The sequence below is a fragment of the Oncorhynchus gorbuscha genome, linkage group LG10, assembly GCF_021184085.1.
Source record: "Oncorhynchus gorbuscha isolate QuinsamMale2020 ecotype Even-year linkage group LG10, OgorEven_v1.0, whole genome shotgun sequence".
In the NCBI taxonomy this organism is placed as follows: domain Eukaryota; kingdom Metazoa; phylum Chordata; class Actinopteri; order Salmoniformes; family Salmonidae; genus Oncorhynchus; species Oncorhynchus gorbuscha.
In genome coordinates this window covers 13,582,774-13,609,210 of record NC_060182.1, presented here as the reverse complement: position 1 = coordinate 13,609,210, position 26,437 = coordinate 13,582,774, and the positions used below count along the sequence as shown (strand labels likewise).

Sequence of the window (26,437 nt, the reverse complement as noted above, 5' to 3'; positions counted from 1 at the left end):
AGTGAGGAGAGAGAGATGGAGACAGGGTAAGTGAGGAGAGAGAGATGGAGACAGGGTAGAGGAGGAGTGGAGACAGGGTAAGTGAGGAGAGAGAGATGGAGACAGGGTAAGAGAGGAGAGAAAGAGATGAGACAGGGTAAGAGAGAGAGAGAGAGATGGAGACAGGGTAAGAGAGAGAGAGAGATGGAGACAGGTTAAGAGAGGAGAGGGAGACGGAGACAGGGTAAGAGAGAGAGAGAGAGACAGGGTAAGTGAAGAGAGAGAGAGAGAGAGACAGGGTAAGTGAAGAGAGAGAGAGAGAGAGAGACAGGGTAAGAGAGAGAGAGAGAGAGAGAGAGAGAGAGGGAGACAGGGTAAGAGAGGGAGACAGGGTAAGAGAGGAGAGAGAGACAGGGACAGGGTAAGAGAGAGAGAGAGATACGGAGACAGGGTAAGTGAGGAGAGAGAGATACGGAGACAGGGTAAGAGAGGAGAGAGACGGAGACAGGGTAAGTGAGGAGAGAAAGATGGAGACAGGTTAAGAGAGGAGAGAGACGGAGACAGGTTAAGAGAGGAGAGAGACGGAGACAGGTTAAGAGAGGAGAGAGACGGAGACAGGGTAAGAGAGGAGAGAGAGATGGAGACAGGGTAAGAGAGGAGAGAGACGGAGACAGGGTAAGAGAGGAGAGAGAGACGGAGACAGGGTAAGAGAGGAGAGAGACGGAGACAGGGTAAGAGAGGAGAGAGACGGAGACAGGTTAAGAGAGGAGAGAGACGGAGACAGGGTGAGAGAGGAGAGAGAGATGGAGACAGGGTAAGAGAGGAGAGAGATGGAGACAGGGTAAGAGAGGAGAGAGATGGAGACAGGGTAAGAGAGAGAGAGATGGAGACAGGGTAAGAGAGGAGAGAGACGGAGACAGGGTAAGAGAGGAGAGAGAGATGGAGACAGGGTAAGTGAGGAGAGAGACGGAGACAGGGTAAGTGAGGAGAGAGAGAGATACGGAGACAGGGTAGGAGAGGAGAGAGACACGGAGACAGGGTAAGTGAGGAGAGAGAGAGACGGAGACAGGGTAAGAGAGGAGAGAGAGACGGAGACAGGGTAAGAGAGGAGAGAGATACGGAGACAGGGTAAGTGAGGAGAGAGTGATACGGAGACAGGGTAAGAGAGGAGAGAGAGATACAGAGACGGGTTAAGAGAGGAGAGAGAGACACGGAGACAGGGTAAGAGAGGAGAGAGAGAGACGGAGACAGGGTAAGAGAGGAGAGAGAGACGGAGACAGGGTAAGAGAGGAGAGAGGAGACAGGGTAAGAGAGGAGAGAGGGAGACAGGGTAAGAGAGGAGAGAGAGATACGGAGACAGGGTAAGAGAGGAGAGAGGGAGACAGGGTAAGAGAGGAGAGAGAGAGATGGAGACAGGTTAAGAGAGGAGAGAGAGATACGGAGACAGGGTAAGAGAGGAGAGAGACAGAGACAGGGTAAGAGCGGAGAGAGAGAGAGACAGGGTAAGAGAGGAGAGAAAGATGGAGACAGGTTAAGTGAGAGAGAGAGATGGAGACAGGGAAAGTGAGGAGAGAGAGATACGGAGACAGGGTAAGAGAGGAGAGAGAGATACGGAGACAGGGTAAGAGAGGAGAGAGAGAGAGGGAGACAGGGTAAGAGAGGAGAGAGAGAGACGGAGACAGGGTAAGTGAGAAGAGAGAGAGACGGAGACAGGGTAAGTGAGGAGAGAGAGAGATGGAGACAGGGTAAGAGAGGAGAGAGAGAGACGGAGACAGGGTAAGAGAGGAGAGAGAGAGACGGAGACAGGGTAAGTGAGGAGAGAGAGAGACGGAGACAGGGTAAGAGAAGAGAGAGAGAGACGGAGACAGGGTAAGAGAGGAGAGAGAGAGACGGAGACAGGGTAAGTGAAGAGAGAGAGACGGAGACAGGGTAAGTGAGGAGAGAGAGACGGAGACAGGGTAAGTGAGGAGAGAGAGAGACGGAGACAGGGTAAGTGAGGAGAGAGAGAGACGGAGACAGGGTAAGAGAGGAGAGAGAGACGGAGACAGGGTAAGAGAGGAGAGAGAGAGACGGAGACAGGGTAAGAGAGGAGAGAGAGAGAGGGAGACAGGGTAAGAGAGGAGAGAGAGAGAGGGAGACAGGGTAAGTGAAGAGAGAGAGAGGGAGACAGGGTAAGAGAGGAGAGAGAGAGATGGAGACAGGTTAAGAGAGGAGAGAGAGGAGACAGGGTAAGAGAGGAGAGAGAGAGGGAGACAGGGTAAGAGAGGAGAGAGAGATGGAGACAGGGTAAGTGAGTAGAGAAAGAGATGAGACAGGGTAAGTGAGGAGAGAGAGATGGAGACAGGGTAAGTGAGGAGAGAGAGATGGAGACAGGGTAAGTGAGGAGAGAGAGATGGAGACAGGGTAAGTGAGGAGAGAGAGATGGAGACAGGGTAAGTGAGGAGAGAGAGATGGAGACAGGGTAAGAGAGGAGAGAGAGAGAGAGACAGGGTAGAAGAGAGAGAGAGAGAGGGAGAGAGAGAGAGAGAGGGAGACAGGGTAAGAGAGGAGAGAGAGAGAGGGAGACAGGGTAAGTGAAGAGAGAGAGAGAGAGAGAGGGAGAAGAGAGAGAGAGAGACAGGGTAGAGAGAGAGAGAGATGGAGACAGGTTAAGGAGACAGGGTAAGAGAGGAGAGAGAGAGAGGGGTAGACAGGGTAAGAGAGAGAGAGAGAGAGAGAGAGAGAGAGAGGTAGAGAGAGAGAGAGAGAGAGAGAGAGAGAGAGACAGGGTAGAGAGAGACATGGTAAGAGAGGAGAGAAAGAGATGAGACAGGGTAAGAGAGGAGAGAAAGAGATGAGACAGGGTAAGTGAGGAGAGAGAGAGAGATGGAGACAGGGTAAGAGAGGAGAGAAAGAGATGAGACAGGGTAAGTGAGGAGAGAGAGATGGAGACAGGGTAAGAGAGGAGAGAGGGAGACAGGGTAAGAGAGGAGAGAGGGAGACGGAGACAGGGTAAGAGAGGAGAGAGAGAGACGGAGACAGGGTAAGAGAGGAGAGAGAGAGAGGGAGACAGGGTAAGAGAGGAGAGAGAGAGATGGAGACAGGTTAAGAGAGGAGAGAGAGATACGGAGACAGGGTAAGAGAGGAGAGAGACAGAGACAGGGTAAGAGCGGAGAGAGAGAGAGAGAGGGAGACAGGGTAAGTGAGGAGAGAGAGAGATGGAGACAGGGAAAGTGAGGAGAGAGAGATACGGAGACAGGGTAAGAGAGGAGAGAGAGATACGGAGACAGGGTAAGAGAGGAGAGAGAGATACGGAGACAGGGTAAGAGAGGAGAGAGAGAGAGGGAGACAGGGTAAGAGAGGAGAGAGAGAGACGGAGACAGGGTAAGTGAGGAGAGAGAGAGACGGAGACAGGGTAAGTGAGGAGAGAGAGAGATGGAGACAGGGTAAGAGAGGAGAGAGAGAGACGGAGACAGGGTAAGAGAGGAGAGAGAGAGACGGAGACAGGGTAAGTGAGGAGGAGAGAGAGGAGACAGGGTAAGAGAAGAGAGAGAGAGACGGAGACAGGGTAAGAGAGGAGAGAGAGAGACGGAGACAGGGTAAGTGAAGAGAGAGAGAGACGGAGACAGGGTAAGAGAGGAGAGAGAGACGGAGACAGGGTAAGTGAGGAGAGAGAGAGACGGAGACAGGGTAAGTGAGGAGAGAGAGAGACGGAGACAGGGTAAGAGAGGAGAGAGAGAGACGGAGACAGGGTAAGAGAGGAGAGAGAGAGACGGAGACAGGGTAAGAGAGGAGAGAGAGAGAGGGAGACAGGGTAAGAGAGGAGAGAGAGAGAGGGAGACAGGGTAAGTGAAGAGAGAGAGAGGGAGACAGGGTAAGAGAGGAGAGAGAGAGATGGAGACAGGTTAAGAGAGGAGAGAGAGAGATGGAGACAGGTTAAGAGAGGAGAGAGAGAGGGAGACAGGGTAAGAGAGGAGAGAGAGAGGGAGACAGGGTAAGTGAGGAGAGAGAGATGGAGACAGGGTAAGTGAGGAGAGAGAGATGGAGACAGGGTAAGTGAGGAGAGAGAGATGGAGACAGGGTAAGTGAGGAGAGAGAGATGGAGACAGGGTAAGAGAGAGAGAAAGAGATGAGACAGGGTAAGAGAGGAGAGAGAGAGATGGAGACAGGGTAAGAGAGGAGAGAGAGAGATGGAGACAGGGTAAGAGAGGAGAGAGAGAGAGGGAGACAGGGTAAGTGAAGAGAGAGAGAGAGAGACAGGGTAAGAGAGGAGAGAGAGAGATGGAGACAGGTTAAGAGAGGAGAGAGAGAGGGAGACAGGGTAAGAGAGAGAGAGAGAGGGAGACAGGGTAAGAGAGAGAGAGGGAGACAGGGTAAGAGAGAGAGAGAGAGGGAGACAGGGTAAGAGAGAGAGAGAGAGAGAGACAGGGTAAGAGAGAGAGAGAGAGAGAGACAGGGAGAAGAGAGGAGAAGAGAGAGACAGGGTAAGAGAGAGAGAGAGAGAGAGAGAGAGAGAGAGAGAGAGAGAGAGAGAGAGAGAGAGAGAGAGAGAGAGAGAGAGAGAGAGAGAGAGAGAGAGAGAGAGAGAGAGAGAGAGAGAGAGATTGAGACATGGTAAGAGAGGAGAGAAAGAGATGAGACAGGGTAAGAGAGGAGAGAAAGAGATGAGACAGGGTAAGTGAGGAGAGAGAGAGAGATGGAGACAGGGTAAGAGAGGAGAGAAAGAGATGAGACAGGGTAAGTGAGGAGAGAGAGATGGAGACAGGGTAAGAGAGGAGAGAAAGAGATGAGACAGGGTAAGACAGGAGAGAGAGAGATGAAGACAGGGTAAGAGAGGAGAGAAAGATGGAGACAGGGTAAGAGAGGAGAGAAAGATGGAGACAGGGTAAGAGAGGAGAGAGAGATGGAGACAGGGTAAGAGAGGAGAGAAAGATGGAGACAGGGTAAGAGAGGAGAGAAAGATGGAGACAGGGTAAGAGAGGAGAGAAAGAGATGAGACAGGGTAAGAGTAGGAGAGAAAGAGATGAGACAGGGTAAGAGAGGAGAGAAAGAGATGAGACAGGGTAAGAGAGGAGAGAGAGAGGGAGACAGGGTAAGAGAGGAGAGAGAGATGGAGACAGGGTAAGTGAGTAGAGAAAGAGATGAGACAGGGTAAGTGAGGAGAGAGAGATGGAGACAGGGTAAGTGAGGAGAGAGAGATGGAGACAGGGTAAGTGAGGAGAGAGAGATGGAGACAGGGTAAGTGAGGAGAGAGAGATGGAGACAGGGTAAGTGAGGAGAGAGAGATGGAGACAGGGTAAGAGAGGAGAGAAAGAGATGAGACAGGGTAAGAGAGGAGAGAGAGAGATGGAGACAGGGTAAGAGAGGAGAGAGAGAGATGGAGACAGGTTAAGAGAGGAGAGGGAGACGGAGACAGGGTAAGAGAGGAGAGAGAGAGAGGGAGACAGGGTAAGTGAAGAGAGAGAGAGAGAGAGACAGGGTAAGTGAAGAGAGAGAGAGAGAGAGAGAGAGAGAGAGAGAGAGACAGGAGAGAGAGAGAGAGAGAGAGAGAGAGAGAGAGAGAGAGAGAGAGAGAGAGAGAGAGAGAGACAGGGTAAGAGAGGAGAGAGAGATGGAGACAGGTTAAGAGAGGAGAGAGAGAGGGAGACAGGGTAAGAGAGGAGAGAGAGAGAGGGAGACAGGGTAAGAGAGAGAGAGAGAGAGAGAGAGAGAGAGAGAGAGAGAGAGAGAGAGAGAGAGAGAGAGAGAGAGAGAGAGAGATTGAGACAGGGTAAGAGAGGAGAGAAAGAGATGAGACAGGGTAAGAGAGGAGAGAAAGAGATGAGACAGGGTAAGTGAGGAGAGAGAGAGATGGAGACAGGGTAAGAGAGGAGAGAAAGAGATGAGACAGGGTAAGTGAGGAGAGAGAGATGGAGACAGGGTAAGAGAGGAGAGAAAGAGATGAGACAGGGTAAGACAGGAGAGAGAGAGATGAAGACAGGGTAAGAGAGGAGAGAAAGATGGAGACAGGGTAAGAGAGGAGAGAAAGATGGAGACAGGGTAAGAGAGGAGAGAGAGATGGAGACAGGGTAAGAGAGGAGAGAAAGATGGAGACAGGGTAAGAGAGGAGAGAAAGATGGAGACAGGGTAAGAGAGGAGAGAAAGATGGAGACAGGGTAAGTGAGGAGAGAGAGATGGAGACAGGGTAAGTGAGTAGAGAAAGAGATGAGACAGGGTAAGTGAGGAGAGAGAGATGGAGACAGGGTAAGTGAGGAGAGAGAGATGGAGACAGGGTAAGTGAGGAGAGAGAGATGGAGACAGGGTAAGTGAGGAGAGAGAGATGGAGACAGGGTAAGAGAGGAGAGAAAGAGATGAGACAGGGTAAGAGAGGAGAGAGAGATGAGACAGGGTAAGAGAGGAGAGAAAGATGGAGACAGGGTAAGAGAGGGGATAAAGAGATGAGACAGGATAAGATAGGAGAGAAAGAGATGAGACAGGGTAAGAGAGGAGAGAAAGATGGAGACAGGGTAAGAGAGGAGAGAAAGAGATGAGACAGGGTAAGAGCGGAGATAAAGATGGAGACAGGGTAAGAGAGGAGAGAAAGAGATGAGACAGGGTAAGTGAGGAGAGAAAGAGATGAGACAGGGTAAGTGAGGAGAGAGAGATGGAGACAGGGTAAGTGAGGAGAGAGAGATGGAGACGGGGTAAGTGAGGAGAGAGAGATGGAGACAGGGTAAGAGAGGAGAGAAAGAGATGAGACAGGGTAAGAGAGGAGAGAAAGAGATGAGACAGGGTAAGTGAGGAGAGAGAGGTGGAGACAGGGTAAGAGAGGAGGGAGAGATGGAGACAGGGTAAGTGAGGAGAGAGAAACAGAGAGAGAGAGAGAGAGAAACAGAGAGAGAGAGAGAAACAGAGAGAGACTGAGACAGAGTAAGACAGGAGAGAGAGAGAGGGAGACAGGGTAAGAGAGGAGAGAGAGATACGGAGACAGGGTAAGTGAGGAGAGAGACGGAGACAGGGTAAGTGAGGAGAGAGAGAGAGAGAGGGAGACAGGGTAAGAGAGGAGAGAGAGAGAGGGAGACAGGGTAAGAGAGGAGAGAGAGAGAGGGAGACAGGGTAAGAGAGGAGAGAGAGATACGGAGACAGGGTAAGTGAGGAGAGAGAGATACGGAGACAGGGTAAGAGAGGAGAGAGACGGAGACAGGGTAAGTGAGGAGAGAAAGATGGAGACAGGTTAAGAGAGGAGAGAGACGGAGACAGGTTAAGAGAGGAGAGAGACGGAGACAGGTTAAGAGAGGAGAGAGACGGAGACAGGTTAAGAGAGAAGAGAGACGGAGACAGGGTAAGAGAGGAGAGAGAGATGGAGACAGGGTAAGAGAGGAGAGAGATGGAGACAGGGTAAGAGAGGAGAGAGATGGAGACAGGGTAAGAGAGGAGAGAGATGGAGACAGGGTAAGAGAGGAGAGAGACGGAGACAGGGTAAGAGAGGAGAGAGAGATGGAGACAGGGTAAGTGAGGAGAGAGACGGAGACAGGGTAAGTGAGGAGAGAGACGGAGACAGGGTAAGAGAGGAGAGAAAGATGGAGACAGGGTAAGAGAGGAGAGAAAGAGATGAGACAGGGTAAGAGAGGAGAGAAAGAGATGAGACAGGGTAAGAGAGGAGAGAAAGATGGAGACAGGGTAAGAGAGGAGAGAAAGAGATGAGACAGGGTAAGAGAGGAGAGAAAGAGATGAGACAGGGTAAGTGAGGAGAGAGAGATGAAGACAGGGTAAGAGAGGAGAGAAAGAGATGAGACAGGGTAAGAGAGGAGAGAAAGATGGAGACAGGGTAAGAGAGGAGAGAAAGAGATGATACAGGGTAAGAGAGGAGAGAAAGAGATGAGACAGGGTAAGACAAGATAGAAAGATGGAGACAGGGTAAGAGAGGAGAGAAAGAGATGAGACAGGGTAAGTGAGGAGAGAGAGATGGAGACAGGGTAAGAGAGGAGAGAAAGATGGAGACAGGGTAAGAGAGGAGAGAAAGAGATGAGACAGGGTAAGAGAGGAGAGAAAGAGATGAGACAGGGTAGGGGAGGAGAGAAAGAGATGAGACAGGGTAAGAGAGGAGAGAGATGAGACAGGGTAGGGGAGGAGAGAAAGAGATGAGACAGGGTAAGTGAGGAGAGAAAGAGATGAGACAGGGTAAGTGAGGAGAGAGAGATGGAGACAGGGTAAGAGAGGAGAGAAAGAGATGAGACAGGGTAAGAGAGGAGAGAAAGAGATGAGACAGGGTAAGTGAGGAGAGATCGATGGAGACAGGGTAAGAGAGGAGAGAAAGAGATGAGATAGGGTAAGAGAGGAGAGAAAGATGGAGACAGGGTAAGAGAGGAGAGAAAGAGATGAGACAGGGTAAGAGAGGAGAGAAAGAGATGAGACAGTGTAAGTGAGGAGAGAGAGAGAGAGAGAGATGGAGACAGGGTAAGTGAGGAGAGAGAGATGGAGACAGGGTAAGAGAGGAGAGAAAGAGATGAGACTGGGTAAGAGAGGAGAGAAAGATGGAGACAGGGTAAGGGAGGAGAGAAAGAGATGAGACAGGGTAAGTGAGGAGAGAGAGATGGAGACAGGGTAAGAGAAGAGAGAAAGAGATGAGACCGGGTAAGACAGGAGAGAGAGAGATGAAGACAGGGTAAGAGAGGAGAGAAAGAGATGAGACAGGGTAAGTGAGGAGAGAGAGATGGAGACAGGGTAAGAGAGGAGAGAAAGAGGAGACCGGGTAAGACAGGAGAGAGAGAGAGATGAAGACAGGGTAAGAGAGGAGAGAAAGAGATGAGACAGGGTAAGTGAGGAGAGAGAGATGAGACAGGGTAAGTGAGGAGAGAGAGATGGAGACAGGGTAAGAGAGGAGAGAAAGATGGAGACAGGGTAAGAGAGGAGAGAAAGAGATGAGACAGGGTAAGTGAGGAGAGAGAGATGGAGACAGGGTAAGAGAGGAGAGAGAGATGGAGACAGGGTAAGTGAGGAGAGAGAGATGGAGACAGGGTAAGAGAGGAGAGAAAGAGATGAGACCGGGTAAGAGAGGAGAAAGAGATGGAGACAGGGTAAGAGAGGAGAGAAAGATGGAGACAGGGTAAGAGAGGAGAGAAAGATTGAGACAGGGTAAGAGAGGAGAGAAAGAGATGAGCCCGGGTAAGAGAGGAGAAAGAGATGGAGACAGGGTAAGAGAGGAGAGAAAGAGATGAGACCGGGTAAGAGAGGAGAAAGAGATGGAGACAGGATAAGAGAGGAGAGAAAGATGGAGACAGGGTAAGAGAGGAGAGAAAGATGGAGACAGGGTAAGAGAGGAGAGAAAGAGATGAGACCGGGTAAGAGAGGAGAAAGAGATGGAGACAGGGTAAGAGAGGAGAGAAAGATGGAGACAGGGTAAGAGAGGAGAGAAAGATGGAGACAGGGTAAGCAAGGAGAGAGAAGATTTGAACGATTTCTTGCCTTGTGGGTGGAGTGAAAGTTAGTGTTTAATTGTGTGCTCGCTGTTAAATGTCCCTTTCTCTATTATTCCAAGAAAATCTTTGTCATTGAGAGAGAAAAGCAGCTGCTCACATAAACAGCAGCTTCCAGTGGGGAAAAACACAACTTGAAAAAGAAATAAGATACTCGAGTATAATTTTACAAACTAAAAGTATTTGGTTTAAATATAATAAAATATTATATTAATAGTACAAATCATTTCATATTCCTTATATTAATCAAACCAGACAGCACCGTTTTCGTGTTGTTTTTATTTGATGGATAGCCAGTGGTACACTTCAAAATGCAGACAACATTTACAAACAAAGGATGTTGTGTTTAGTGATCAGAGATCAGAGGCAGTAGGGATGACCAGGGATGTTCTGTCAAGTGCCTGAATTTGACTATTATCCTGTCCTGCTAAGCATTCAAAATGTAACGAGTACTTTTGGGTGTCAAGGAAAATGTCTGGAGTAAAAAGTACAATATTTACTTAAGGAATGTAGTGAAGTAAAAGTAGTCAAAAATATAAATAGTTAAGTACAGATGTCCCCATTTTAAAAAAACAATTAAATCGTACTTTAAAGTATTTTACTTAAGTACTTTACACCACTGAAGCCTACCAACATCTCCCAGGTTCTACTGTACGTTTTTAAGCGGCAAAAACACTGCGTTTCGGCACGGTTGAAAGTGCCCTCAGAGCTCAGCTGCTTCCGCGTTGACACAGATCTAAGGTCGGTTTTGCGTTTTTCCTCTGAAAAGGACTGCCCGGGAAGCGGATACTATGCAAATCCGTGCCAGAAATCCCTCCTCTTATCTAAGAAGATCGGGCGTTGAGGTAATCTACGGTTAGACCATTGGTTTAGATATGTGTCAATCTCACGAGTTGTCAATCCGCTTTCCATCAATGGATGAGAGACAATAAACGCTATCTGACAGCAATCGACCCTGCATAATATTATAATCATAAACTAGTATCATATAACGCAATATTTAATAGTTCGTTTATAGTGTTTTCCTAGACTACAGCCAATGATACGCGAAACAGTTGTGAATCAATTGTCTTTGAAAAAACTCTAACATTCAAAGGTTAGCTTTGTGCTAAAGTATCGTAAATAAACCTGTTGGTACCTAATGTGATCCGCAATATCAAAAAGGACATCATATTGAAGAAAACTGAAATCCCCTTCCCGATACTGGGGACAATCTTTTTTCGGCGCTTGTGCATCAATTCTACCCAGAGCGGAGGAAGTTTACACCATGACATGTCAGTCAAATTTCAATCATGTTGGTTTGATGGACTGGGTGATGTTGAAATCACTTCCTATATTGATCCAAAAGAAAATCTCAATATTCCCAAAGTTCTGCAGCTACACATAGCTTTGTTACACCCCACTCCACAGAATACCTCATTCTCCGTCTCTGAGTTGACCACAGCAGTAGCGCGTTGGGAAAAGTGCTACAGTTTATATTACAGCACGCTTGGCATGATGCTGGGTGATGCCTGATAAGAGATGTAACGGCGTTCAATCCAACAACCTGTCGAATATCCCTTCAGAAGTGGAAACACTTAGGCCTAAATGAGACAGTCACGGTCATCGATGTATTCCACCCAGCCCGTGTCAGACCCCGTAGGGTAGAACACTATGTGCGACCACGGGTAGGGGGATTAAGCTACTTCTCCTATCCGTGGCTGTATATATCTCCACATTACATAAGAATTAAGCCTCTCAGTCACAAAAACGACGCATTTGAATCATCTATTTTTTTAAAGATGCCCTAAAATCAAGACGGTGTTCGTAGAAGTAGGCTCGGTCGCTCTCTTACCCGTCAACAGACCGGCCCTTCTCCATCACCGGAAAGCCCAGCTCGTGTCCAAGTCCATTGGCGCGAGCTTCACGGTCCCAGCATTCTCTCGACCTCTCCTGCTGTCGGGCCACAAGCACGCGCAAACTCTCTCCCACGGCGGCGGGGACAATTAAAGGGACAGCGATGATTGGAGATGGAGATTACGCGGTGAGCGTAGTCGATGGGACAAGCACAAAGGAGTGCCTGAAAGCTAGTCGACTGGTGTGGCAGGAAATACTGCCACATTTGGACATTGAGTTTTATATATCTGGTAGAAAATAGTAGGATATTATTGTTCATCCTTGCAAGAGATTTAGATAAACCAACAGACAAAAATCAACCACAGAATACAAGAAGGTTCCAAAATGTTTCCTTCTGACAGAGAAGTGAATTTTGATTGACTGACAGTGTGTCTGTGGTAGATACTGTAGAAGTGAGAGAAGGAGCCCACTAGTGGAGTTGAGAGGGATGGTGAGGTTGCCATAGTGATACCTACTATCAACAGAAATAATACAAATCAACCTCACTGTCACCTAATAGTTCACAACATTTGGACAATATTGAACTGTTTGTATACAAATGTCCCAGAGGAGGCTGGTGGGAGGAGCTATAGGAGGACGGGCTCATTTGTAATGGCTAGAATGAAATAAATGAAATGGTATCAAACACATCAAACATCCGTAAACCACATATCTGCGTCTGTTCCATTAATTCCATTCCAGACATTACAATGAGCCAGTCCTCCTATAGCTCCTCCCACTAACCTCCTCTGCAATGTCCATGGCATAAGTTTCTCTGCCCACTACTTCCTTATATTGGCAGTTGATTTGATGCCCCCTTATATTTAAAAAATAATAATACTACAGGTATGCAAACAGTTCAATATTGTCCAAATGTTGTGAAATTTATGTGAAAGTGATGTTGGTCTTTTTTTCTGTTGTTAGTAGGTATCAGCTTCAGATCACTATGGCAACCTCACCATTCCTTTCAACTCCACTAGTGGGCCCCTTCTCTCACTTCCACTGTATCTACCACAGACACACTGTCAGTGCTATTCGTTTCTCTGCCAACTACTACCCTATATTGGCAGATTATTTGATATCCCCTTATATTTAATAATAATAATATTGTACACACACAGGGTATACCACAGGCATGCTGTCATTAACTTTACAACACAAATCACACAAGAGACAAGACTGAAATCAGACTGAAGACAGATCACTAGACAGTATGTGTGTCTCCATCTGTCTGCCTGTCTGTCTTGGGGTGGTTAAGCCAGACTTCCTGAACACAAATGATCATTCCCCTATATCACGTTTACCAGTGTAGTGGACAGTGGTGGCTGGTGGGGGAAGCTATAGGACGACAGGCTCATTGTAATGGCTGGAATGGAAATCATGTGGTTTCCATGTTTGATACCGTTCCATTCATTTCAAACCAGCCATTACAATGAGCCTGTCATCCTACAGCTCCTCCCACCATCCTCAGTCAGACTATCCCACTGTGACATCAGCATAGGGCATCATCAGCGCAAACTACAATTTATATATTTTGTTGTAGTAAATTACTAGCCTGATGACTCACTAAATAATTCCGCAGCTCTGTCGTTTCCTACATACTTTAGTCTGAGACTGCCACGATTGAATAATTAACTGGATTTATATAGCTTTCTACCAACTGTGGTGCTCAAAGCACTTCACAAGGTAAGGGCTAAACTTACCTCATCCCCCACCAATGTCTGGCACCCACCTGGGTGATGCACGGCAACTCGCCACACATCAGCTATTAGCTGGAGAGTGATATATGCCAATTGGGAAGGATTAAGTGGCAACGCGCCACACATCAGCTATTAGCTGGAGAGTGATATATGCCAATTGGGAATGATTAAGTGGCAACGCGCCACACATCAGCTATTAGCTGGAGAGTGATATATGCCAATTGGGAATGATTAAGTGGCAACGCGCCACACATCAGCTATTAGCTGGAGAGTGATATATGCCAATTGGGAATGATTAAGTGGCAACGACCGAATGGGACCAGATGGGATTTTTAAATGACCACAGAGAGTCAGGACACCCTTTTAATGTCCTGTCCGAAAGACGTCACCGTACACAGGGCAATGTCCCCTTCACTGCTCTGGGGCATTGAGATCTCCCTAGACCAGAGGGAAGAGTGCCCCCTACTGGCCCTCCAACACCACTTCCAGCAGCACCTGTTCTCCCATCAAGGGACCGACCAAGATCAACTCTGCTTAGCTTCAGAGGCAAGAAAGTAGTGGTATGTAGAGTGGGATGCTGCTAACAGGAAGCAGCTGTGCTGTCATTTGGGAGTTTCCTATTCTAACTTCCTTCAGAAACAGAGAGTCTTGTGTCAAAAAAAAAGAACACTTTATATTCACCTGTTGACAACAATAGAAAAGAACCATCAATCTCAGTTCCTGTTTAAATGGAAGTGAAGAACAGAGTGATGAGGAGGAATTTACGTTGAGTGGAAGTTGTAGTGTGGTCTGGATGACGACATTGCTCTTGACATGGTGGTAAACTTCTGCGTGGAATGAGTTTTAATACACAATGAGGACTTTGTTCCCTCTCCGTAATATGTGTGTGGCCTGTGTTGAAATCGGTTAAATACTGATCAAAATTTACACGTAACTAAATGCATGTATTTATTTCTGAAAATGTTATTCAAACTGCAACAACAAGTTAAACCAACCCAAAATAAGCAACTATCTTTGAAGGATCAAACTTACTATGTAAATGCACTGTAGAATCTTTATTGTTATTTTTTAACAATTCACATTATCCACCTTGATTTTATATTACCATCTGATAACCACAAAGAAAATAAATAGTATTCAAACCAGAAAATGTCCCCTTGACAGTGTGTAGCACTTGAAATGTGCTATACTGTAAAACCAGTCCATTATTAGTATACCTGGGTCATTCCAAGAGTAGAGTGCCATTTTTCTAAACTTGTTAAAACATTTCTAGCTTATCTATTTATGGGTAACAGGGTTGATGTGTTATGATGGACACAAAATGAAGAACTATTAAATGTTCAATGTTTCTTGTTAAAACTATTTTTTCTTAAAGGAATAGTTTCACCATATTAAAATGAGAGTTAGGTTCACATAACAGGGTTGACCTTAAACACTGGGGACAAATGTAAATGAATCTCCAATCACATAAAATAAATGATCATCTTCCGAAATGACTACCACAGCAACACATTACCTTTACAATGATGGTAAAAACTTGGGCACATTATGGGGTGAAGTGGGTGAAAATATTGATAGAAGTCCCACAAACATAACGTGGTACATGCCAAAATGGGGATTTTCAGAGAAAACACGTTTATTTGAATGAAAACACACTAGTATTGGAATTTCTAACATGGTTTAGTGTAGTTATAGATGTACTGTATGTTATCCAACTCTTTCATTGAGGATTCTATCAACATTTACAGACAATGTCACAACGACATAAAAGGCACTCTGTTTGTGGATCGACCCACCTATATGAAGCTCTCGTTGACGTTGCTGTCGTAGGAGCGGATGTTGTCAGAGGCCAGCGCTGTCTTCATGTGGTTCCAGAACAGTGGCTGGGCCTGAGGGTTCCTGGGCCAGGACAGAACAGACTTCCTGCAGAGCCTCTTCCTCAGCTGCAGGTACTTCAGCTTGGGAAACACCTCGTCCAGCAGAACCAACACCGCCACGTCCACCTGCACATAAAGTAACAGATTAGACAGTACGGACTGAGTGAGTGGTAGGGATGTTTCCTGTTGTTGTTGGTGTTTCATTATGAAGATATTACTTGAATGTAGCCTACGTACAGTTGAAGTCGGATGTTTAAATACACCTTAGCTAAATTAATTTCAACTCAGTTTTTCAAAATTCCTGACATTTAATCCTAGTAAAAATTCCCTGTCTTAGGTCAGTTAGGATCATCAGTTTATTTTAAGAATGTGAAAATGTCAGAATAGTAGAGAGAAGGATTTATTTATTTGATCACATTCCCAGTGGGTCAGAAGTTTACATACACTCAATTAGTATTTGGTAGCACTGCCTATAAATTGTTTAACTTGGGTCAAACGTTTCAAGTAGCCTTCCACAAGCTTCCCACAATAAGTTGGGTGAATGTTGGCCCATTCCTCCTGACAGAGCTGGTGTAACCGAGTCAGGTTTGTAGACCACCTTGCTCGAAAATTATTTTTCAGGTTTTCCCACACATTTTCTATGGGATTGAGGTCAGGGCTTTGTGATGGCCACTCCAATACCTTGACTTTGTTGTCTTTAAGCCATTTTGCCACAACTTTGGAAGTATGCTTGGGGTGATTGTCCATTTGGAAGACACATTTGCGACCAAGCTTAAACTTCCTGATTGACGTCTTGAGATGTTGCTTAAATATATCCACATAATTTCCCTACCACATGATGCCATCTATTTTGTGAAGTGCACCAGTCCCTCCTGCAGCAAAGCACCCCCACAACATGATGCTGCCACCCCCGTGCTTCAAGGATGGGATGGTGTTCTTCAGCTTGCAAGCCTCCACCCTTTTTCCTCCAAACATAACAATGGTAATTATGGCCAAACAGTTATATTTCTGTTACATCAGACCATCTTTGTCCCCATGTGCAGTTGCAAACCATAGTCTGGCTTTTTTTATGGCGGTTTTGGAGCAGTGGCTTCTTCCTTGCTGAGTGGCCTTTCAGGTTATGTCGATATAGGACTCGTTTTACTGTGGATATAGATACTTTTGTACCTGATTCCTCCAGAATCTTCACAAGGTCCTTTGCAGTTGTTCTGTGATTGATTTGCACTTTTGGCACCAAAGTACGTTCATCTCTAGGAGACAGAACGCATCTCCTTCCCGAGCGGTATGACGGCTGCGTGGTCCCATGGTGTTTATACTTGCATACTATTGTTTGTACAGATGAATGTGGTACCTTCAGGCGTTTGGAAATTGCTCCCAAGGATGAACTAGACTTGTGGAGGTCTACAATGTTTTTCTGAGGTCTTGGCTGATTTCTTTTGATTTTCCCATGATGTCAAGCCAATAAGCACTGAGTTTGAAGGTAGGCCTTGAAATACATCCACAGGTACACCTCTAATTGATTCAAACGATGTCAATTAGCCTATCAGAAGCTTCTAAAGCTATGACATCAATTTCTGGAATTTTCCACGCTGTTTAAAAGCACAGTCAACTTAGTGTATGTAAACCTCTGACTCACTGGAATTGTGATACTGTGAATTATAAGTGAAATAATCTGTCTGTAAACAATTGTTGGAAAAATGACTTGTGTCACGCACAAAGTAGATGTCCTAACCGACATGCCAAAACTATAGTTTGAAGAAATTTGTGGAGTGGTTGAAAAACAAGTTTTAATGACTCCAACCTAAGTGTATGTAAACTTCTGACTTCAACTGTTTTTTTTACTTCACCTTTATTTAACCACGTAGGCCAGTAGAGAACAAGTTCTCATTTATGACCTGGCCAAGATAAAGCAAAGCAGTGCGACACAAACAACAACACAGAGTTACACATGCAATAAACAAACTTACAGTCAATTACACAATATAAAAAAATCTATACATACAGTGTGTGCAAATGGGGTAAGATTAGGGAGGTAGGGCAATAAATAGGCCGTAGTGGCGAAGTAATTACAATTTAGCAATTAAACACTGGAGCTCCGAATGACACACAAACGCATTGCAAGTCTGACCTTTTCATCCAGCAGCCTCTGCTGCACCATGTAGAAGGCCTGGCGAGTCACCCCATTTACTATGCTAACTCTTCCTCCCACGCCGCTTGCCCCACTCGTCAGCACAAACACGGTCTTCATGCTGCTATAGACAGCACTGTGAAGATTCTCGATGCAGGACAGACCTGGAACCCAATCTCTCTCCTCCAGGCAGAGACAGAACCTCCTCCGCCCCACGTTCTCCAGGTGGACCAGCAGCTCATTGTAGACCCAGTCTCTCACTGCGTGGTTGCCCGTGTCGAAGACCACAAAGGCATCATACTGACTTTGGAAGTTTGCCCCAGGCAGTTGGGAATAGCCCTTGTGTCCTGCCCACAGCACCTGTTTGTTACAAAATAGTGTAATGTAGATATTCAACATATGTACACATAAACACAACATTGTTTTACAGCTGGGCCATTCAATTAAGGTCTTCTACTCAGGGACTGATATTATTAGTATATTAGTGAACTATCTGGTAAACTATATTAGTGAACTATCTGGTAAATCAATGACATTACTTGATCAATTAACTACCAGGGAGGGACTACAACACAACATTGATTTGTAGAAGTACCTGGAAGCAATACCAGACATCCCAGCCGTAGAGGTGCCTGAGTAGGGGTAAGGCAGTGAACACCAGAGTCAGGAAGGTAATAGAGAGGAAGGCCAGGCTGCCATAAATTTCCTGGCAGGAGCGGGGGTCCATAGACAAAACACTAGCCCCTTGCTGCGACTCGGGGAAACCACAGCGAACGCCAGTGGTAAGAAGAAGGATCTCCACCTGGCTGGCACGCAGGAAGTCTGCAAACCAGGAAGTGTCGCAGGAGCAGTCAAAGGGGTTGGCATGCAGAGTGAGCAACTGGAGGGCACTGCCGTTCCTCAGTGGGGCAGGGAGGGACTGCCGATCCAACAGCTTGAGTTTGTTGTGGTTGAGGTAGAGAAAACGCAATGCCAATGCTTGGCTGAAAAAGTCTTCGGGGAGAAAGCTGATCTGGTTGTGACTAAGGTCCAGAAGGGTCAAGTTTGCCTGAAAAGGTATGACTTTGTCGGGAAGTTCAGACAGATAATTAACACTAAGGTTAAGGTGGCATAGTTGGCCGAGTGCTGTGATGTTCTCCCAGGGGAAATAGTTCAGTTTGTTGTTGCTGACCCGGAGCACCTTGAGGCTGACAGGCAGGTTACAGAAGGCTGCTGGTGAAAGAGACCTCAGCTGGTTCCTGGAGATATCTAGGTAGATAAGGTTGGTAAGGTTCTGGAAGAAGGTGATGTAGTCGTTGCTTCTAGTGTCCCACATGATGTCCAGGTTGTTCCCGGAGAAATACAGGTACCTGAGGGAGTCACTGTACAGTGTATGATCTATCCGCATCCCAATGCTGTTGTCAGACAGACTTAACGCCTCCAGATTGGGGAGGTTCTTGATGAACTCAAAGCGATGGCCCATGCCTCTCATTAGGAAGTGAAACTCATTGTTGCTGAGGTCCAAAGTCTTGAGAGTGGCACTGAGCTCCTTGAAGGCATCTCCATAGTACAGATCTATCCTGTTGTGGGCCATACTAAGGTACGCCAGGTTGTCCAGGTGGAGAAACTGTTTGCCGTTTAAGCTCTGGCTCATGTAGTTGTAAGAGAGGTCCAAACAGACTGCCTTCTCCATACCTAGGAACAAACTGCTATTGAGGGTGAGGATGTTGTTTTGGGAAAGGTCAAAAGACATGGCACCATTGCAGAGATTATTTTTGAAGGAAAATATAGTTGGGTTTTGAGTGCACTCATCCTCCAGTATCGCCAACGTGTTTGGCCCTGGCTCGGCTGCAGTGACTACTGGACCTGGATGATGCCAGGGCTCATCTGGGACAGCCTTCCTGTCACTGAGCAACATGGGTGGGTTCTGAAGTTCCACTGTGGCATACCGGTTCTGGTTCTGAAAGCTCTTAAAGGACTTACACACGTTGGACTGAGTAGAGAAGGATGGGAGAAATTCCAGCATGTTCTGGGAAAGGTCGACCCTCACCAGGGCTGGTAGCTGGGCCAGGGCACTCAGATTACAGGACCTGATGAAGTTCATCCGCAGCTCCAGAACCTCCAGCCAACGGAACTTGGCCAAAACCGCCACACTTTCCTCTGAGACCATATGGAAGAAGTTCCCACTGAGGAGAAGTGTTTTCAGGCCAGACATCTGGGTCATGTTGGGAGACAGCACCAGCTCCTTGAAAGTTGTCATCGGCTCATAGTTGTAGATGAGGCTGATCCAAGTGAGCCTCTTCAGCTCTATGAAGAAGGTACCGGTGCGTATGGCAATGGCCAGTAGGTTGTCCGATAGGTCCAATCCCTCTAGGTGTACCAGGGGACTGAAGAGGCCCTCTGGGATGTTGCGGAGGGAGTTTCCCCTCAGGCTGAGGAATTTGAGAGAGTTGTTCTGGGCGTAAAACGCATGTGGGTTGATGTAAAGTGGGGTGTTGTTGAAGCAGGGGAAGCAGGGCTGAGCAGCATGGTCACAGCGCTGGCAGTTCCAACCCAGGTTGAGTTTATAGAGCTGGGTCAGATTGGCAAACGCCCACTCATCCAACACAGAAATTTTATTCTCATTCAGATCCAGATTCTTCAGAGAGGGAGGCATTCCCGGAGGGATGGATGTTACATTGTTAAAACCCAGGGTAAGGTTTTGCAGCTGGGTAAGCTCCCTGAAGACTGCCTCGTCAATGTGGAAGGACTGGTTGCAGGGGTTACCATAGTAGCAGTTCATGGTGAGTAGCAGCTGCTTGAGGTTTGGTGTGCCGAGGGGCTGGGTTATGTTGTAAAGGTGGTTAGACTCCAGATTAAGGACTTCCAGGCTGTCAGGTAGTCTGGGGAGGGGAGAAGTGAGGCTGTTTCCTTCCAGTAGGAGGGTGCTGAGGTTCTTAAGACACATGAAGGCATCCTTGTGGATCTCAACATGGCATGAGGGAGACCCCAGGGCCCTCATATGACTAGGGAGACAGTTCCTTGTCATGCTCAGTTTGTGGAGGTTTGGAACCCCAGAGAATGCATCCTTCCCTACTTGCTGAATCCCATTATAACTCAGGTCAAGTGAAAGGACAGAGGCTGAGCAGATCACTGGGATGCGGGTGAGCGCCCTCCGAGAGCAGTTCACCACACTGGAGTCTGCGTTGCTGTCGCAAGGGAAGAACTTGGGATTGGTTGTCCTAACAGCTGGTGGTAGTAGACATAAGCAGAGGAGAACTCCATATCCCTGCATGACCTGGACAGAGAAAAATAAAAATTCGTACCACAAAATATATCTGATTTAAAAGTCAAATTATAACTGCACAGAAGTACATACAATGAAAGTTGATCCCAGCAAGTCCCAGCTATGGGCAATGTTAAAAACAGGTCCACGCCTTGTCAAAATGGGTTTCAAATGCTAACTGTGGGTATGCAAATGACCACACAACTGCAAATACAGTACAATCATGAGACAACCAGTATAAAACAGTCAATCCTGGTACATTAATAATAGTATTCAAATTATGAGTATTCACCTCAATGTAAAGTTTTCATGGCCTTGCACAGATACTGGCATATTAGAACAGAGAATTACACTCACCGTGGGAGGTTTTGGGCCTCAATAACCCACTGGAGGTCAATTATAATGAAACGTGATGTTGTTTCGAATGGAATAGACCGTTGCTTTATTCCAAAACAAGTTTCTGCCAACCTTTCCTCCAAATAAAGCATGGAGAGAGAAAAGCCTTGAATGAAAGACCAGATGTAAAAATCCTTGAATGACAGACCAGATGTAAAAAGACAGTAGTTAAGTACCTGGACTTATGTAACACAATTCAGAAATGAAGAAGTGAAACCTTCCCAGACAGATGTCTGTCAACTGACAGGGCTTTTTACATAATGAAAATCTGAAATGGCATGTCACCTCCCCTGTCTATCCTATGACCAGATATCAAATACATGGGTACTTAAAAATGACATTAAAAATAAAATGAATAAATATTTTGTGACATACACCAGATAGCTGCAGTGAAAGTTGTTTTACAGGTTTAAAACTTGACCACCCTTGATGTATAACATTGCAACATTACAACCAGATATGTTTTATGCCTTAAAAAAAAGAAATATCCATACATAAAATATCCAATGGCTATGGTAGGCTGCAAATCCTTTTATTCAGCTGAAGCAAGCCCACACATTTTCTTTGGGAAATGACCTTTTTCTAGTTGAGTCATATTTATCTTAGAAGTGTTTACTTAGCAGGGTGAGTAGCAGTGGTGGAAAATGTACTCAATTGTCATAGATGAGTAAAAGTAAAGATACCTTGACTCAAGTAAAAGTGAAAATGACTCAAGTAAAAGTGAAAGTCAACCAGTAAAATCCTACTTGAGTAAAAGTTAAAAGTAAATGTAATTAAATGTACTAAAAGTAAATGTACTTTTGTATCAAAAAAATGTAAAAAGAAAATAGTTTATTTTTTACTCATCTATGACAATTCAGTACATTATTAAAAATAACATACTATTTCCTTTTTACATTTCTTTTTAACGGATAGCCATGGGCACACTCCAACACTCAGAAATCAATTACACATGAAACATTTGTGTTTAGTGAGTTTGTCAGATAAGAGGTAAATCGGGATGACCAGGGACGCTCTCTTGATAAGTGAGTGAATTGGACCATTTTCCTGTCCTGCTAAGCATTCAAAGTGGAAAGAGGAGTTTTCAGTGTCAGGGAAAATGTATGGAGTGAAAAGTACATAATATTCATGAGGAATGTATGGAAGTAAATGTATCAAATGTCAATAGTAAAGTACAGATACCCCGAAAAACGACTTTAGTACTTTACCCCACTGCTGATTAGCATCTTTTGAGTTTGCAATGTTCCATACATTGGATGCCCAAATCAACTGGAAGTACTGCGTCTACAAACAAATTTAACAACATAATCTAAAATAAATATATTTCCTAAAATGACTATTTGCGATTCACAAATGATTTTGATTCACCTGATTCGATTAATCCCGATTGAACTGAATAAATGGCTAAGTGAATCGTTCATTTTGTCAAAAACAATTGTTTAAATGAATAATTTGATTCATTCAAAAATGAAATCAACTGTGTATGGCCATGTTCACGAGTGTTGGTGGAAAGTGTTTTGGGACATGACGAAAACATTAATACATGCTAATAACAGTTTAACAGTTAACTACAGTGTACAATACATGTTTTGAATTGGTTACCGAAATACAGTGGTGTAAAGTACTTAAGTGAAAATACTTTAAAGTTCTACTTAAGGAGTATCTATACTTTACTATTTATATTTTGACAACTTTTACTTCGCTACATTCCTAAAGACAATAATGTACTTTTTACTCCAGACATTTTCCCTGACATCCAAAAGTACCAGTTACATTTTCAATGCTAAGCAGGATAGGAAATAGTCAAATTCACACACTTATCAAAAGAACATCCCTAGTCATCTCCACTGCCTTTGATCTGGTGGATTCACTAAAAACAAATGTTTCGTTTGTAAATTAAGTCTGGGTGTTGGAGTGTGCCCCTGGCTATCCGTAAATAAAATAAATAAAAAATGGTGCTGTCTGGTTTGGTTAATATAAGGAATTTGAAATTATTCATCCTTTTAGTTTTACTTTTGATACATAAGTGTATTTCAGCAATTACATTTACTTTTGATACTTAAGTATATTTAAAACTAAATATGTTCTTACTTTTATTCATGTAGTATTCAGACCCCTTGACTTTTTCCACATTTTGTTACGCTAGCCTTATTCTAAAATTGAGTCAAAAAATAAATAATTCCTCTCATCAATCAACACACAATACCCTGTTATGCAGGTGAATGAGGACCCAAAAGCGACTTGGCGAAAACAGAGTCTTTAATCCAGTTTAAGGAAATAGCAATACTCCTAGACAAATCGGAGTGGTAAATAAAGCATAAAAACAATATCACTCGTAATCACGAGAACTGACTGGAGACTCGATAATAAACTGCAGGTTGCCTCGGGAAGGCACTTGACCGTAGCAGACTCAGACACCTGCTCACCACGCAGCATCTGAGGGAAACACGACACGACAGGGCGATACAAAGACACAGCACGGTGAACAATATACAAGGATCCGACAGGGCAGAAACGGAAAACAAGGGGAGAAATAGGGACTCTAATCAGGGGAAAAGATAGGGAACAGGTGTGGGAAGACTAAATGATTGATTAGGGGAATAGGAACAGCTGGGAGCAGGAACGGAACGACAGAGAGAAGAGAGAGAGGGAGGGAGAGAGAAAAAGGGGAACGAACCTAAAAAGACCAGCAGGGGGAAAACGAACAGAAGGAAAAGCAAAATGACAAGACAATATAAGACAAAACATGACATACCCCATAATGACAAAGCGAAAACATGTTTTTAGAAAAAAAAAAAAAAAAAAACAGAAATACCTTATTTACATAAGTATTCAGACCCTTTGCTATGAGACTCGAAATTGAGCTCAGGTGCATCCTGTTTCCATTGATAATTCTTGAGATGTTTCTACAACTTGGTTGGAGTCCACCTGTGGTAAATTCAATTGATTGGACATGATTTGGAAAGGCACACAGACGGAAGCCACGACCCATGACAAGCCCGCTTGGAGTTTGCCAAAAGACACCTAAAGGACTCTCAGACCATGAGAAACAAGATTCTCTGTTCTGAAGAAACCAAGATTCAACTCTTTGGCCTGAATGCCAAGCGTCACATCTGGAGGAAACCTGACACTACGGTGAAGCATGGTGGTGGCAGCATCATGCTGTGGGGATGTATTTCAGCGGCAGGGACTGGGAGACTAGTCAGGATCGTGGGGAAAGATGAAAGGAGAAATGTACAGAGAGATCCTTGATGAAAACCTGCTCCACTGCTCTCAGGACCTCAGACTGGGACAAAGGTTCACCTTCCAACAGGACAACAAGTCTAAGCACACAGCCAAGACAATGCAAGAGTGGCTTTGGGACAAGTCTCTGAATGCCCTTCAGTGGCCCAGCCAGAGCCCGGACTTGAACCTGATCAAACATCTCTGGAGAGACCAGAAAATAGCTGTGCAGCGACACTCCCCATCCAAAGTGACAGAGCTTGATAGGATCTGCAGAGAAGAATGGGAGAAACTCCCCAACTACAGGTGTGCCAAGCTTGTAGCATCATAACCAAGAAGACTTAAGGCTGTAATCGCTGCCAAAGGCGCTTCAACAAAGTATTGAGTAAAGGGTCTGAATATTTATGTAAATGTGATATCAGTTATTGTAATACATATGCTAAAATAGATAAAAAACTTTTTTTGCTTTGTCATTATGGGGTATTGTGTGTAGGTTGATGAGGGGAAAAAACTATTTTAGAACGAGACCGTAAATGCACACTGTCTTTCTCTCCTTGAGCAACAAACGGCCCACTCATCCCGCACATATGCAGGTGATGCACACAAACAGACGTGTTTTCCGATCCTGGCTGATATGTGGATTTTTATTTGATTGATAAAATAATAAACTGTGCCTATACATTCCATTAACTGAAATTTCATTAACTTCCATGACTTTTCAGATTCGATAATTTCCCCAAAACATTTCCGGGCCCAGATTTTTTTTCTTCTGTGACTTGAACCTTGGAGCAAATTAAGGTTAAGTACCTTGCTCAAGGGCACAGACAGATTTTTCACTTTGTCAGCTCAGGTACCTTTTAGCTAAAGGCCCAACGCTGTAACCGCTAGGCTACCACCCTATGTTCAATATATACCACTGACAATAATTCATCTTTCCATTTTCACCCAGTATCATAGTGCAAAATGATGGAAGGAATGAGGGACATATTCAACATATACAGTTGAAGTGGGAAGTTTACATACACTTAGGTTGGAGTCATTAAAACTCGTTTTTCAACCACTCCACAAATTTCTTATTAATAGACTATAGTTTTGGCAAGTCGGTTTTTCCAACAATTGTTTAGACAAATTATTTCACTGATTCACAATTCCAGTGGGTCAGAGGTTTACATACACTAAGTTGACTGCCTTTTAACAGCTTGGAAAATTCCAGAAAATGATGTCATGGCTTTAGAAGCTTCTGATTTGAGTCAATTGGAGGTGTACCTGTAGAAGTATTTCAAGGCCTACCTTCAAACTCAGTGCCTCTTTGCTTGACATCATGGGAAAATCAAAAGAAATCAGCCAAGACCTAAAAAAAAAATGTTAAGACCTCCACGAGTCTTGTTTCATCCTTGGGAGTAATTTCCAAAACGCCTGAAGGTACCACGTTCATCTGTACAAACAATAGTACGCAAGTATAAACACCATGGGACCACGCTGCCGTCATACCACTCAGGAAGGAGTCACGCTCTGTCTCCTAGAGAGGAACGTACTTTGGTGCGAAAAGTGCAAATCAATCCCAGAACAACAGCAAAGGACCTTGTGAAGATGCTGGAGGAAACAGGTGCAAAAGTATTTATATCCACAGTAAAACGAGTCTAATATCAACATAACAAATCAAATGTATTTGTCACATACACATGGTTAGCAGATGTTAATGCGAGTGTAGCGAAATGCTTGTGCTTCTAGTTCCGACAATGCAGTAATAACCAACAAGTAATCTAACTAACAATTCCTAAACTACTGTCTTATACACAGTGTAAGGGGATAAAGAATATGTACATAAGGATATATGAATGAGTGATGGTACAGAGCAGCATAGGCAAGATAGATGGTATCAAGTACAGTATATACATATAAGATGAGTATGTAAACAAAGTGGCATAGTTAAAGTGGCTAGTGATACATGTATAACATAAGGATGCAGTCGATGATATAGAGTACAGTATATACATATGCATATGAGATGAATAATGTAGGGTAAGTAACATTATATAAGGTAGCATTGTTTAAAGTGGCTAGTGATATATTTACATCATTCCCATCAATTCCCATTATTAAAGTGGCTGGAGTTGAGTCAGTGTCAGTGTGTTGGCAGCGACCACTCAATGTTAGTGGTGGCTGTTTAATAGTCTGATGGCCTTGAGATAGAAGCTGTTTTTCAGTCTCTCGGTCCCAGCTTTGATGCACCTGTACTGACCTCGCCTTCTGGATGATAGCGGGGTGAACAGGCAGTGGCTCGGGTGGTTGATGTCCTTGATGATCTTTATGGCCTTCCTGTAACATCGGGTGGTGTAGGTGTCCTGGAGGGCAGGTAGTTTGCCCCCGGTGATGCGTTGTGCAGACCTCACTACCCTCTGGAGAGCCTTACGGTTGAGGGCGGAGCAGTTGCCGTACCAGGCGGTGATACAGCCCGCCAGGATGCTCTCGATTGTGCATCTGTAGAAGTTTGTGAGTGCTTTTGGTGACAAGCCGAATTTCTTCAGCCTCCTGAGGTTGAAGAGGCGCTGCTGCGCCTTCTTCACGACGCTATCTGTGTG

At 45.1% G+C, this 26,437-nt stretch overlaps 2 protein-coding genes across 7 annotated transcripts in view; both read right to left on the bottom strand.

The window, feature by feature from the left end:
- Positions 1–11,374, bottom strand: part of LOC124045576 (ERC protein 2-like) — a 629,643-nt gene extending 618,269 nt beyond the window's left edge. For all 5 annotated transcript variants that reach the window (XM_046364959.1, XM_046364957.1, XM_046364960.1 and 2 more), the window contains exon 1: positions 11,248–11,374. The gene's annotated coding sequence lies outside the window, so the exon portion shown is untranslated. The remainder of the gene's footprint in view (positions 1–11,247) is intronic.
- Positions 11,375–14,040: 2,666 nt separating this feature from the next.
- On the bottom strand, positions 14,041–20,814 carry tlr9 (toll-like receptor 9). 2 transcript variants are annotated; one of them, XM_046364954.1, is made up of 4 exons: positions 20,595–20,814; positions 17,589–20,249; positions 16,994–17,353; positions 14,041–14,991 (listed from the first exon to the last, which is right to left on the bottom strand). In XM_046364954.1, exons 2-4 carry the CDS (start codon positions 20,244–20,246, stop codon positions 14,785–14,787), a joined length of 3,225 nt encoding a protein of 1,074 aa, XP_046220910.1. In that variant the 5' UTR covers positions 20,247–20,249; positions 20,595–20,814; the 3' UTR covers positions 14,041–14,784. The 2 variants fall into 2 exon arrangements, with proteins under 2 accessions (XP_046220910.1, XP_046220911.1); XM_046364955.1 differs by having other exon boundaries at positions 17,158–17,353.
- Between the last annotated feature and the right edge of the window lie 5,623 nt (positions 20,815–26,437).

Bases quoted from the DNA above. Each gene is read 5' to 3' on its own strand.
- tlr9 (XM_046364954.1), bottom strand. From the start codon at position 20,246: ATGCAGGGATATGGAGTTCTCCTCTGCTTATGTCTACTACCACCAGCT. The intron at 17,354-17,588 runs GTACTTCTACAA...TGTAACAAACAG, and splicing joins ATGTCTGGTATTGCTTCCAG to GTGCTGTGGGCAGGACACAA. The intron at 14,992-16,993 runs GTCAGACTTGCA...CTTTATGTGCAG, and splicing joins AGAGGCTGCTGGATGAAAAG to GTGGACGTGGCGGTGTTGGT.